Below are 13,871 nucleotides of genomic sequence, written 5' to 3'. Positions count from 1 at the left end.
TGCAATGGATGTATTGATTGTCAAGCATTACTCCCAGTGATAGCCAAGCAAACTATTTTGTTTCACTTTGAAGAATGATTATGTTTAATATGTGTATTGTCCATTTCCCATTTGGGGTATTGTAGTATTTCTAGAAAGGAATTTGAGGTACTTGTCTTAAAAGCTACAGGATTTACAAACTATCTGCCGGACCATATCATTGCCATTTTTTAATGCTTCTCCTTGCCTTTGACATGAGTTACTGTACTCAGCCTAACTGGTCTATTATTAAGGATTTAATTTGTGTATTGAAACACAAGTTCTGCTCATGCCCATGTACAGTATATACAATTTTCATACCCAGTTTTGACAAGATCCCATTCAGTGATGGCAGACATGTTTTTACATTAGGAGCAAACTTAATTAATTGCTTATATCTTCACCCTTTCTTTTTACCAAATGCAAAACCTTTACCATACCTTTTTACTTCACCCTGCAGCTGTACATATGTAATCCTTTAACCAGAAAGGCAAATGCCACTCCCATACATTTTGAAAATTAGCTGAGAAATGTGTTTCTATGGATACAAATTCAAAGCATATGGTCCCACATATAAATGGGAAGATTTCCTTCACATAAACCCATTTTGATTGAGTTTTATATTCCCTAAATAGATTCCTTCAATAATTCTATGGTTAAGATCCAGTGTAACCTGGTATTCTCAAGAATGTGCATGCAGAAATATACAGAGTTTCCGTGGTTTAACGTTGAGTCATTAGATTTTCCTGTGAAAAGATATTCCAATTTGTTGAACATAAAGAAATCGCAACTTGTGTCAACTTGTGGAAGTTTATTTTCTGAGCTTTCCATTTTTAAGTCCATAGCTTTATAAAATCGCCTGTGGCATGACCCCTTTGCTGGCAAGCAGACTGGCGGGAACCCTCATTTTTATTCCTGGTCTTGTCAATTGCAAGGGCATGAATGACAGCAATCTAGGAAGATTAACCCAGATATTTTTTCCTTCCTTCCAAGGAGCAGATCTTACAATTTGTCTGGCCAATGTCAGGATATTGCTATTTGGACATTATTGTTATTTGCTGGGTGCTTTAAATGGAAGCGTTCCGTTCCATTCTTCTGCATTGAAACAGCTTATTTTGATGAACGCATCAGCCATACATTCCCCACTGTTCAACGCTTATCTAAACTCTTCAAGTTACCTGGACTTGTTGTGAAATATCCTCAAGATTAGTATTTGCTGACAGCGGCTTCACTTTGCCTGGAAAGTTTCAGTAAATGATCCGAAAATCACACCCAAATCCTTTTCTGTCTCCACCTCTCGTTCTTGGACACCCACCTTCATTGTCCGGACATGTTTACCAGATGGATTGCAAACCCGTTTACAGATAACCCAGCTGTGTTTATTTTTCAGTGAGACACGAAAAAATGGGCTACATTTTTAAACTGTGCCGAGTGAGCCTTGACGACTTTGTTGATTGATGGGAAATAAGTGTCCAGTTTGGCCTCTTTTCTGCTGCCGGGGTTCCTTTTACATGGTTTTGAGAGGGTAAATAGAAAGAGGGATTTCTACAGATGAGTGAATCGGTAACTGGGCGTGAATTGAGAATTACCACTGGGGGAAAGGGGGGTGGAGGGAGTGGGGGGGGGATTCTGGTGGATACCTGGGGGACTGGGTTACAGTGGAGCAGGTGGATCCCTGGGGCAATGCACGCAGTGGAGGAGATGGGAACTGGGTGCAGTAGATGCTCGAGGGGAAGATCTGGGTACAGGCGAGTAGATGGTTACAGCGGAATGGATGGCACTGGGTGGGACGGGGTTACATTAGTAATAATCCTTGCAATTCGCGCAGCACCTCGTCCCATCTCAAAGCGCTTCGCGGGGCGTTGACTGGGCATTTTGTGAGCGAAATGCAGCCGCCAGTTTGCACGCGGCGACGTCGCGCCCGCGGAGCGATCCCAATGTTATTCCGAGGCTGCGTTGACCAAGACCGAGGGGGGGAGGGGGAGAAACTCCCGTACTCTTTCCGAACGGTGCCGCGGGGCGGGGGCGGGCGGGGGGGGGGGTCTGCGACGTCCACCTGAACCGGCGTAAGGGACCTCGCACTGCATTGGAGCGTCGGCTTAGATAAGACGACGTGATTCCAAGTCCTGAGGTAGGGCTTCACCCACAGCCCCCCCCACCCACAGCCCCCCCACCCACAGCCCCCCCACCATCTCCCCCTCCCCCCCACCCACAGCCCCCCCACCCACAGCCCCCCCACCATCTCCCCCTCCCCCCCCCACCCACAGCCCCCCACCCACAGCCCCCCCACCATCTCCCCCCCCCCCCCCCCCCCCCCCCCCCCCCCCACCCACAGCCCCCCACCATCTCCCCCTCCCCCCCACCCACAGCCCCCCCCACCCACAGCCCCCCCACCCACAGCTCCCCCACCATCTCCCCCTCCCCCCCACCCACAGCCCCCCCCCCCCCACCATCTCCCTCCCCCCCCCCCACCCCACCATCTCCCCCTCCCCCCCCACCCCCCGACTTTCTGCCTCGCGACCACGGAGCACGGGGGGGTGTTGTAACGGGTGTAATGGAGGGGGAGGATTCTGGGGGCGGCTCCAGCGCTTTGTGATGTGATTGTTGGCCGCCGACGACGCGTTGCCAAGCGGGTGACGACGCGTTGCCAAGCGGGTGACGACGCGTTGCCACGCGGGTGACGACGCCGGCGCTTTCGAACTCGCTCGCTCGCGCTGCGATTGGCCGAGAGCGGAGGTGGAGGCTCACGGGTAACGGTCGCCCCTGCCGCGGTGGTTGGTGGATGGGGGGGCAGCGGCGCCATGTTTGATGCGGCAAACGGCGGCGGCGCAGCGAGAGCGGGGGAGCCTTGAGGAGGACGAGAGTAGAGAGAGAGAGAGAGAGAGAGGGAAAAAAATAAGAAAGATCAAAGCGCCGCTCGTCCCGTCGGTGATCGAGAGCCGAGAGGAGGAGGAGGAGGAGGAAGGTGAGGATTGAGTGAATTTCGAAATGAGCGCTGGCAGCTCGCTGGGCTGACGTCACTTACAAAGGGGGCGGTACCGACTTGTGCCCCGCCCCTCACTCAACAACAACAACAACATGATTGCATTTATAGAGCGCCTTTCACGTCGGGAGGACGTCCCAAGGCCCTGGACAGTTGGGTCGGGACCCGAGCATTGGGGGGAAATGGTCAGGGTGAGGGGAGGGAAGGGAGGGGGTGAGGAGGGGGAGATGGTCAGGGTGAGGGGAGGGAAGGGAGGGAGTGAGGAGGGGGTAGAGAGTCGAGAGGGGAGCTGAAGGCTGAAGGTCAAAGAGAAAGGTCTTGAGACCGGCCTTGAAGGAGGAAAGGGAGGAAGCGGCGAAGGCACTGAGGGATGGAGTTCCAGAGCCTCGGGGCTGAGAGGCCGAAGGCCACCGATGGTCGGGCGGTTGGGGCGGGGGATGTGGAGCAGACCGGAGCCGGAGGAATGGAGGGTACGGGCAGGTAGGTTGGGGGATAGTAGGTCGGAGAGGTAGGAGGGAGCGAGGCCGCGAATGGCCTTGTGGGTGAGGATGAGGATCTTGAATTCGATCCTCTGGGGGATGGGATGATCCAGTGGAGGCGAGCGAGGGTGGGAGTGATGTGGTCGCGAAGGTCTGGTGCGGGACTGGATTATTATTTAGCGTCCGCCTTTTATCACATAGTCGCAACACCTCAAATCGCTTCAGGGGATGGATATACGGTAAAACTGGTGAGGCTGTGTGTGTGTGTGTAATAAAATTGCACTTAACAGACTGACAATAAGCCGTTAAAGATCACTGTACATTTATCATTATACATCAGTAATGTTGATTCAGGTATTTTTCTTCTGTTTACTGAGCAGTAAGTAGGAACCTGGTTGTTAGTCGATTGGCAGATCGCTTTCCGGGGAGTAATAATCCGTCCAAAAAATAATAATAATTTAGTTGCTCACTTCACGACTGTTTGTGGGACACTGCTCTGCGCAATTGGCTGCCGTATTTCGCCCACAAAATGCACAGTCACTCCACTTTACAATATAATCTGTGAAGGCTTTGAGATGTCTTGAAGACATGATATATCAAATGCAAGGATTATGATTATCATTATTGAAGGATTCATTATTTTCTTGGAATCCAGACATCTTTCCTTATTGAACAGGGACTAGGAGAGCCACAGACAGATTGCCTAGAAAATATAATATTTATAAAAAATAATTAAATCAACCTTCATTTTACTCAAATTATCCCCACATGGCGAACTCTTCAAATGCTGTTTCTGCATGTGTGCAAATCAAGAATCAACCCCTGAAATGCTATATTCTGTCCAGCATTTTCTGTCAAGCATCCTTGAGACGTCCTCCCGACGTGAAAGGCGCTATACAAATGTAATCTTCTTGTTGTCATTACGCTATAGATACAGACACTGCACTTGACAATACTTCTATAACATATTGAGATTTCTGCATTCTAAACACGATTTGCTGCTTTAACAACAAATTACAATGGTATAGCGCCTTTCATGTTGGGAGGACGTCCCAAGAAGCTGGCCGGTCAGACATTTGGACCTGAGCTGCGGGTTGAGATCGGGAGGGTAAACTTTATTGATTAAAATTTGAAAGCAAAATTGATGGATATGGTTGGTATAATCTCTTGAAAGCCTTATCTTGACATTCATTGTGTTTCTTTTACCAGAGGAGATTCTGTGGAGTAACTGAAGAATGTCTTCTGAATCAAGTTACCAGGAAACTTCCCAAAACACAACTTGCCATTCAGATTCACATCACCATAGTTGTAGATTAGAACCAGAGATCCAGCCCAAGAGTTGTGACTTGTCTTCTCCAGCAGGTTCCACCTCTTCCCTACTCTCTCCCATTTATCATGAAAGCTACGAAAGTGAAGATGAAGAAAATGAGGCTCCAAATAAGCAAACATGTAGAATTTCAGACCGAGTTCAAGAATCTACTTCAAGCATAGGGACAGATCCTGCTTCAAATAAACCAACAATTTCTACACCAGAGATACGAAGAGAATCTAGGTAGATCACTTCATGTTTTCACATTGCGTTTCATATTGTGCTCTTGTGCATCTGATTTCTTCGTCTCTCTTTGTGGTTTGTAAGTGGCTCCCTAAAGAGACAGTAGTATACTGTGACCACTGGATAGCATTATGGATAGCAACATAGCTGAACAAGTGCCTATAATATGCTGCCCTGTGTAATATAATTTTCCTTGTAAACTTATTGAAAATTTTAAACTATCATTCAACCCCTTGTAGGCAAAACAATTGGTCAAGAAAAGAAGACGAGCACAGGAAATGTAATTTTGACTGTTCGGAAGATTCCACCTCTTCGCTGCTTTCTCTGATTTACCACGGCAGCTATGAATCTGAAGAAAAGGATGAGGCTCCAAACAAATTTGCAAATAGACCTTTAAGCAGAAGAGCAAAATGCACAGGAAACAGACTGACAGATACTGCTTCAAAGAGGCGGACAGTATCTACATCCAGGTACACCATGTCACCTTACAACTATTCTAAACTAGCGCAGGCTAATCCAATATCATACTAACTTTTTTGTTTGGTTGTAAGAAAACTATGTGAAAAGTACTGTTGACTAATTGCAAAACTTGTGCCAGGAGGCTCTGGAATTCCCTTCCTCACTGCACTCTTCCTACTTTCAGGTCCCTTCTGAAGACCTTTCTTTTCGACCACCCCTTTGGTCACCTTCCTTCCCCTCCCCCTGGCTCGGCCCCGTGATTCTTTACTGTGAAGCGCTCTGAGACGCCATCTGGCGTGGAGGGCGCTATATAAATCCAAGTTGTTGTTGTTGCTGCCTTTGGGTGATTGAGGCGTAGCTTTTGAAGGTGAAGTAATGAAAGAAAATGCAAAGAAAATACAAAAAACACAGAAGCAAAAATACAAAGTACAAAATAAATAATCCTTGCATTTGATATAGCGCTTCACAGAATATATTGTAAAGTGAATTGTGAGCGAAACGTGGCAGCCAATTGTTTGTTTTTGATCAATGTTTTACGGACTTGTGATTCAGGACCCACTGTCACAAAACAATATAGAATCTGACACGCCACTGAAAATAGAACTGCTTAGTGATTGTTGCATTTAATTTGTCATGAGAATCAAAACTATTTAGGCAAAATTTATAATTTTAGTATATCTGGAACACTACCAAATTACTTTTGCCATTTGTTTTTTTGATATTAGATCATGTATATCATTGCTTGGCAAGATGAATTTCGTAGATAATTGTTTGTTTTGTACAACGTTGGCATTTTCCGTTATAAAATATACAGTCAGTTCACTTTACAGTATAGAAAGGGAAATGCTTTGAGACGTTTCGAAGACGTGATATCCAATGCAAGGTTTATTATTATTATAGGTCATTTATAAGGATTGTTACATTTCTTGACTTAATGTCTGCAACAAGGTTTTTGTGCAGTATGCAATAACAGTACTGTCTATATTGTGTTGCTCTAATAAAATATATGTAATGCATTTGCTCTGAAGACTTAGAGGTTCCACAAGAAAGGAAATCATAAGTGAGCTGTGTTTTAAAGACATATCTCTTACTGCTTGGGAGCAGTGGCTAATAAAGAAAACAAAGGAAGAACGTAGTGAAATGCAAAACAAATCTCATCAGGCAAGTGCTTTAATTGTTTTCATGATTTTGTGATGACATAGTATCCAGGTATAGAATGTAAAGCCAGTCTGTAAACCGTTTTTCAGAAAATAATCAATGCCTCTGTGTCATCCCATTGTCAGTGATTTCATTTGGGACTTTTCTATATTAATATTGTCAGCCTAAAATAGGCATCTTATGCCAACTTCACAAAATGTTAATCTGTTTTCCGAACTTTGGTATTCATGTAGAAGATATAGCCAAGTATATCTTCTTTATTTTTCAAAATTTGTGAGGAACTATTTAAAAATCAAGCACTGTAGTTTACATATACTGCAAACAAACTTTATGGGAGAGTAATGTTTATATTTTTTGATAAATTTAGTTTTTATTTGTAACCCGTTCATATACAACATCTTGGTAAATCTCATCCAGTTTAGCCAGTCAAAAATTTGTTTATAGTTTCAACTAAGTGCGCAATATCAAGTTCTATAAAATTATAGCAGCAGTTACAGTGTATCAAAAGTAATTTCCTTACTTTGTAGGTATTGTATTGCAAACTAGTTCATTTTGAATGTGTTTTCTGAGAGAACTCCAACCTATTGTAATCACATTTTGCTATTTCCTGCTTTTTGTCTATTTTTTGTCTGTTTATTGAAAGCAAAATCAGTTCTGTTCCAAAGAACAAGTCTTTAATTAACTAAAGAGATTCTGGTAACATTAATAACTTTTTCAAAGAGGCTTTATAAACAGCTATAGCAGTTGACATGCTTACTTGAAACTTCTTGAGGCTCAGTAATGGCTGACAATAACCCTACTAATAATAATGTGGGACTGCTCCTCTATACTATGCTTAATCCTAGTCAAAAGGTTAAAAAGCAATGGGAATTGCTCACTTGGAAAGAATTAATTACAACTCACAAAATGCGTAAACCGACTTCCAAATAGAATTCAGATCACAAATCACTCTTCTGTCAGTGGGAATAAAAGAACTATAGGCAGATTGGCTATGAATACAAATTGAGAGAATTTCTTCATGAGGTACTGCTTAAATATGGATCAAAAACCAAGCAATTCTTCATCTTCTATCAGTCACATTGATTGAGCCAATCAAAATATTCAACCAACAGGCAGGAAAGTTTTGAATTTTGCCACAAGGGAGATTCACTCAGGTTAAACTTCGAGTTTCTGTATTACTAAGCTAATTACTGAGAAAACTTATTTTTGCTTTGCAGGAAGTAATATTAAAGGAAGCAAACTTAATAGAGCAAGAAAAACGCGAAGAGAAGACAATTCGTGCACACGAAATGCACAAAAATTGGGTTCAGAGAAAGAATGAGAAGGTGAAAAATGTCTTATCTTGTCCCTGTGCCTTTCTTAGTAACAGGTTTTGTGATGCCTGCGATGTTGCTTTCACATACAGAAGCTCATATTGAAAACACAAATGCTTATTCCTCAAAGGCTTAAGGGTTTTGACTTTTGATGTAAGTGCAAATTGTTAATAAAATCAACTGAAATTCATGATGTCATTACATTCACAAATATATATTGCACTCTGGAGTGGCTGATAGTATGTTACTGCAGTAAATCGTATTCTGATCTAAGTGAATGCAATGGTGTTCTGCTGTATTGTTTTTTGACAGCATTATTAAAACCATTTAGAGAATTTGCCAGGAACTTTTAACTGAAAAGGATTGCATATTTGAATATAGGTAGTCCCAGGTCGTTTGATTGGATCAGGTATGGAGCTCCTAAAACTAGATTGGCAACTTAGTTTGAAAATTGCATTTAATTATTGAAAACTTTGGAGTGTAACTGGATCGCAAACTCGATTTGGAAAAAAAGTTTACATTTCTAAATATTAATTGAAATAGTAATCTGTTTTTAACAATCTATAATTCCTCAAATTAAAAATGTCTGCATGAAGATCGTCAAGAGTTGCTGTCATTAATGCTGCACGTATTTGCTGAAGCAGCATTGTAAGAAAAGGAACTTTGCTGTTTGTTGGTAACTGACATCTTCCAGAATCAGTGCTGTCAATGATCAATGGAATGGAGACTCAAGCTTGTGATTAATAAGTGAAACTTATTCATTTTAAAATAAACTTAAAATTCTTGCCTGCAGTGTGTAGGCTGCAAGGTAAACAGTTGCTATTAACTACCATCTGTATTTATACAATATATTCACATTAGTGTTGAGGCCTTTTCATTTTGTTGTTTTATTCTGCACTTAGATCATTGAAGGCCAGATTCAGTATCATCTGACTTGCAGTTTCAGTAAACCTTTCCCCAGGGCTTTCCAAAAAGTCCATCCGATTGGACAGGAAATAGATCAAACTTCAAAAATTGTTTTTATTTAACAGAAAATTTAGTCAACATCATAATATAATTTAAACTTTTCCTGTAAATATTATACTTCATACTGTGACTAACTGAAAGCGTTTGAAAATATTTAGAAAGCATCTGCCAATCTTCAAACTAATTGGTATTGGTTTAGATCCAATATCTGCCTGTCACTCAAATCTGTCTTCCACAGTTAAGAATGAGTTTCATCTCTTATGAGATTAAATGCTTTGAAATTGTGAGAGTTTTTTCTGTCAGAAAGGGAAATCAGTTATACAATAAGTTTTTAGATCATCTCTTGGAAATATATAAAACTGAATGTTGTATCAAATTATAATATAGGTGCTGTGCTTGTGGAGAATCAATCTTTGCTGCTAGTATAATGGCACTCTTACTGTTATTCAACGTTTCACTGCAGTGAAAATAAGATTTTGAAGCTAAGGACTTTTTGTGATTGCTATAGTTTTTGACACACTGAGGAGAAAGCTTACGTACATTAAGAAATAGATTTGAGTTGTGTTTTGGTGCCCCTATTTTAACAGTTTATGGATTGTCTGCAGGAAAAGTTGGAAAACGAATTGAAGCTTCGCAAGGAGAAGAAGATAAAAGAGGCCAAGGAAGAGCAAAGGGCACAAGCACAAGAAAAAGCAAATGAAAAATTTCAAGAATGGCTTAACAAAAAAAAGCTGCAAGAAAGAGAGCATAAAAGAAAAGAAAAGGTAGAATTATGTTTTCTGTGGAATCGTGTGTCATCTTTTACAGTCTGAGCAATCATCTCATTGAAACTCGCATTGTGTTCGTGGTTCATTCACTTAGCATTTGAAAATCGTGCAGTATCATTTCAAAAGAACCGCCAATTCATTTTCTGAACTATAGTTAGTAAAAGCTAGTGGGTTGCACATATGTTCTCTGGTCAACATCGTACACTGTTTTTTTTACTCAAAATAAATGGTAAGCAGCACTTATTTGCACTTAACATTACATTTGCCTTGGGACATCATTCTAACTTTGAAAGGTGCTATATAAATTTGTATTGTATTCAAGGGAGGGGGAATCTTTTCTGATCCACCTGAGTCTGATCCACTGCGATAACCATACATCGAAATAGTATTCTCTTTATCTTGTGTGTTTAGGAGGATGAAGAAAAACGAATAGCTAAAATACAAGAAAAAAAGGAAAAGGCCAACCAAGTTTTCAAAGAGTGGTTAAAAAAAGCCAAAAGCAGACCTCGGACAGCCCCAAGCAGTTTTGGCTATGCAAATGGGAAACTGACAGGTTTGTGCTATTCTTACACACAAAAAAGCAGCAAAAGTCTTCAGCAGGGGTAAGGGGAAATTGGTTGAGAGGCAAAATATAATCTGGTTATATGAAATTGTGATTTGGATGGCAAGAGTATTTATAGTTATAGAAAAAAATATTATTTTACTTTGGGAATGCATTTGTCAAATACCACATCTATCCAAACAGCACATCAGATCCCACCTTCAATTCCTTCGGCCTGTGTTAAATTGGTTCTTGAAGTGCATATCAAATTTCAGTCTGCCTGAGAGGCACCACAGTGTTTGCAAATACTTTTTGTACATACATTACAGAATCTTCAGTTTTGTCTTTTATCTGAGCCTCAGTATTGGGTATTTTGGGTTTCTTATCAACAACCTTTAGTTCAATCTGTTTTTCACAGCTGTTCTTGCTTGCTTGCTGCACTTTGCTCTTGTGCTTCATCGAAGTGCCTGCCCTGTGGCAGTCCTTTGGCCCTGCTGACTGCTGTCATCCCTTATTTAGTTGATAACAACCAGTCCAGTCTGCTGTTTAACGTGCTTCAGAGTTTGATGAATATATCTCAGTGTTTAGCAATGTTTTGTGAAGATGTTCAAAAGGTCATGATTTCCTTGTTGGTTGATGCTTTTACATTACAGCATCACAAAATTCAGTTCCATTTCTCTCACACAGAGGAAGAAATGACCATTTTGTTTTTTGGAGTATAGAAATTTGTTTTTCCTTCACATTTTGGGATGTATGAAAGCAACACTTCCTCAATTTCCTCACAGTTCCATATTCGTTTGGGATTTATTTTACATTTGCTGTAAGAAAGGGCATAGTCTTCACTATTCATCCCCTCCTGACAGTATGCTTAAATCAGAACCACATGTGGGCGAAGATATTAATCCTATTGCTCCATGGCAGAGTACATTGAAGCAATAACATGTTACCCAGCCTTTTATTTCTGAAAATAGAAGAGATTGTACAATTGGGTGTACATAAATTCCTTTGAGTGTCATGAATAAATTTGATTTATCTTTTAAGGTATTGTATACTTATTTTAGTGATTCTCTGAATCTTGTGTTCTAGGCTATTATGATGGGAGTTCCAATCCAGCTCCAAGCTATTGCAATCCAATTCCATGGAAGCCCATTCCTGTGCCATGCTCAGAAGATGTTAATAGAAAAGTAACTTCTAAGAAGAATAGAATATCAGTTCGGCTGTGTAACCCACAACCACCTGTGGTCATCAAACCAAGGGACAATCTTATTGTTGGAAACACTTGGACTAGAGCAAGATTAAAAAAATATACATAGTGTCAGCATTTTCATTACATTTCTATGTATTTATTTGTTTTTAATGTAAAGATTGTGTAATCTTTAAGCCTAGATTATATTTTGTTGAAATGTTTTTTTAAAAATTTTTTACGGTCACTCTTGCAGATTTGTTTTCATTCTTTGACATTTTACTACTAACAACTATTAATGCAACCTAATACGAAATGTAAAAAAAATTTTATGAGCATTTCTTACAGCGTGTCAAATGACTATAGTCCATTTTCTTCAATATACACCTTATGGTGGCTTATAGTAATTTTTTTTCTCTTAACTATAATTCTTGTCATTCATATTAAGGAAAAGGTTTTTACCAATGTTTGTATATTACGAATGAAGTAGCACAAGGATGTATAATGAATTAATCACTTACTCTGAGATTTACAGTGGCACTATTCATTGTACTGAAATAAATTTGAAATACACTAAGATCTGGTTTTAATTAAAAAATTCTGTGAAATCTTGAAACTAATTCAGGTGATAAGATTTGCTTGAATATTTCAAACTGTCTTGAAATCTAGTTCCCGATGTTAAATGACAGCCCTCAGTTAAATGGTAGTCTATACCTTTAAATAAGCCTATACCTCTAAAGAGCATGTTGGAGTGTCAGCCTGGACAATAGTCCCAACATGAGGCCTGAGCCCACAACCTTCTGCCTTGAAATGAGAATATTACCACCAGAGCCATGCTGACATGCTTGAACAACCATGAATGGGTAGAATGGTTGTCGGTGTCAAAGGCAGCATAAAGGTTGAGTTGACACAGGTTTAAGAGTGAAAGTTCATAATTGGTGACTTCGACAAGATTTGTATCATTGCTGTGGGTCCTATATCCGATGGGTGGAAAAAGTGCCCCCGACTTCCCTCCTTGCTTCTCGCTTATTTTCATTTTGCGTCATCCCTTGTTATTTGATTCCGTTCAATGTGTCGAACAAAAAGAATGCCATTGAAAGTTGACGAATGGTGATGAATGATGACTGTTGCAGTTGAAGGTGCGTTATCTAATGCTAACTATATTGGAAAACCTCATTGAAATAAGGAGGTAGTAAATGAAATTGAAGCATAGCATTTTGCTTGTCCTGTAACAACTAGCTCCATCAGGAACCTAGATTTTGATCATTCTTACATAACTTCTTGGGATGGTAAACATGAGCTATATATACATTAGATGGACTCAAATCCCACAACTAAAAGTGTCCATTAGAGCTCTTGACCATTAGGCCCCTGAAGGTAAATATGGTGATGAGTTTACATTGGTACATTTTTGTTTCAACACAGGATGTGTAAACAAATCATGGGGAAGACAGCTGTAAGTTTGTTTCTACATAGTTAGCACTGAAGGTTGCTACCAAAAGTAAATTAAATATAAATGAGTGTGGGGTGGGGGGGTGCTGTGGTTTATATGTTGAATTGTTGGAGTTGTATTTGATTTTGTTATTAACAGCCAGTTTGGCCTTATAATCCTAATTGCTAAATTTGATTTTATTGCCTGTGATTTATCTAAAATACATCATTATTTGAACAATGCGATGATACAATTAGTTGAAAGGTAATTTTTGGAAATTGTGACTTAAAAGTTGAACTTTACTTTCAACAATAAGTGACGCTGATCACCAAAATGTCACCCGAGTCAGACATCTGGCTGACTAAAACAATTACATTTCAAATTCAAGACATGGAGCCTACTGATAAAGGATAGGGAAATCATATATTCAAACTGTAAAAGTAAATCTAAAGATTTTGAAAAGTTTTCGATATGTAACTTTAGCAGAAACTTCAGAACTTTGTCCCAGAGAACGGCGTAGGTGTCCAGGAGAAATCCGTGAAGAGAACCCAAATAGCCTAAAGTAGTAATCAAAATCTCCTGCGATTGTGCACATTTAACAAAGCCACATCCAATGCAAAAGGGTCTTCAGCTTTTTGGTCAGTGCTTGGCTTTGTTTTCAAAAGAATAGTTTGAAACTTCATCCTCTCCGATGCTTCCCTGAGAGAGCGTGGGACTGTCCTAAAGTGTTGACAAGCAGGAGCTCCAGCTGTCAGTAACTTTACATCTTGCTCAAAAGGGACCTGAGCTTTTTTTTCACTGGGGTCATTCCCTTCTTTGTTAATAGAACTACTAGTTTCCATTTACCAGGGTCTGGTAAGAGACACAAATTTTTCCTAAGCAGAAACATCTTGAAATAGAGCTTCTGATAACTGATAACATTTCAAAGAACAGCAGCCCGAAAGAAAACGGATTTCTTTGAAAATCATTGTGTTGAGATCTTATCAACTGAGCCAGTGTTGATTGTTCAGTTAATGTCAT

General features: G+C 40.5%; 1 protein-coding gene across 1 annotated transcript; it reads left to right on the top strand.

Moving 5' to 3' along the window:
• The first annotated feature begins 2,789 nt into the window (after positions 1–2,789).
• On the top strand, positions 2,790–11,996 carry LOC103175096 (coiled-coil domain-containing protein 34). Its single transcript, XM_042341650.1, has 8 exons — positions 2,790–2,983; positions 4,690–5,032; positions 5,272–5,502; positions 6,520–6,652; positions 7,867–7,974; positions 9,534–9,692; positions 10,107–10,248; positions 11,323–11,996. Exons 2-8 carry the CDS (start codon positions 4,716–4,718, stop codon positions 11,547–11,549), a joined length of 1,317 nt encoding a protein of 438 aa, XP_042197584.1. The 5' UTR covers positions 2,790–2,983; positions 4,690–4,715; the 3' UTR covers positions 11,550–11,996.
• The last annotated feature ends 1,875 nt before the right edge of the window (positions 11,997–13,871 follow it).

The sequence above is a fragment of the Callorhinchus milii genome, unplaced genomic scaffold, assembly GCF_018977255.1.
Source record: "Callorhinchus milii isolate IMCB2004 unplaced genomic scaffold, IMCB_Cmil_1.0 Scaffold17, whole genome shotgun sequence".
NCBI classification, from domain to species: Eukaryota; Metazoa; Chordata; class Chondrichthyes; order Chimaeriformes; family Callorhinchidae; genus Callorhinchus; species Callorhinchus milii.
Note: the sequence above shows the minus strand (reverse complement) of the source record. Positions and strands in the feature narration are given on the sequence as shown.

Coding starts and splice junctions, on each gene's coding strand:
- LOC103175096 (XM_042341650.1), top strand. CDS start 4,716: ATGTCTTCTGAATCAAGTTACCAGGAAACTTCCCAAAACACAACTTGC. Junction 5,033..5,271: donor GAGATACGAAGAGAATCTAG/GTAGATCACTTC, acceptor AACCCCTTGTAG/GCAAAACAATTGGTCAAGAA. Junction 6,653..7,866: donor TGCAAAACAAATCTCATCAG/GCAAGTGCTTTA, acceptor TTTGCTTTGCAG/GAAGTAATATTAAAGGAAGC.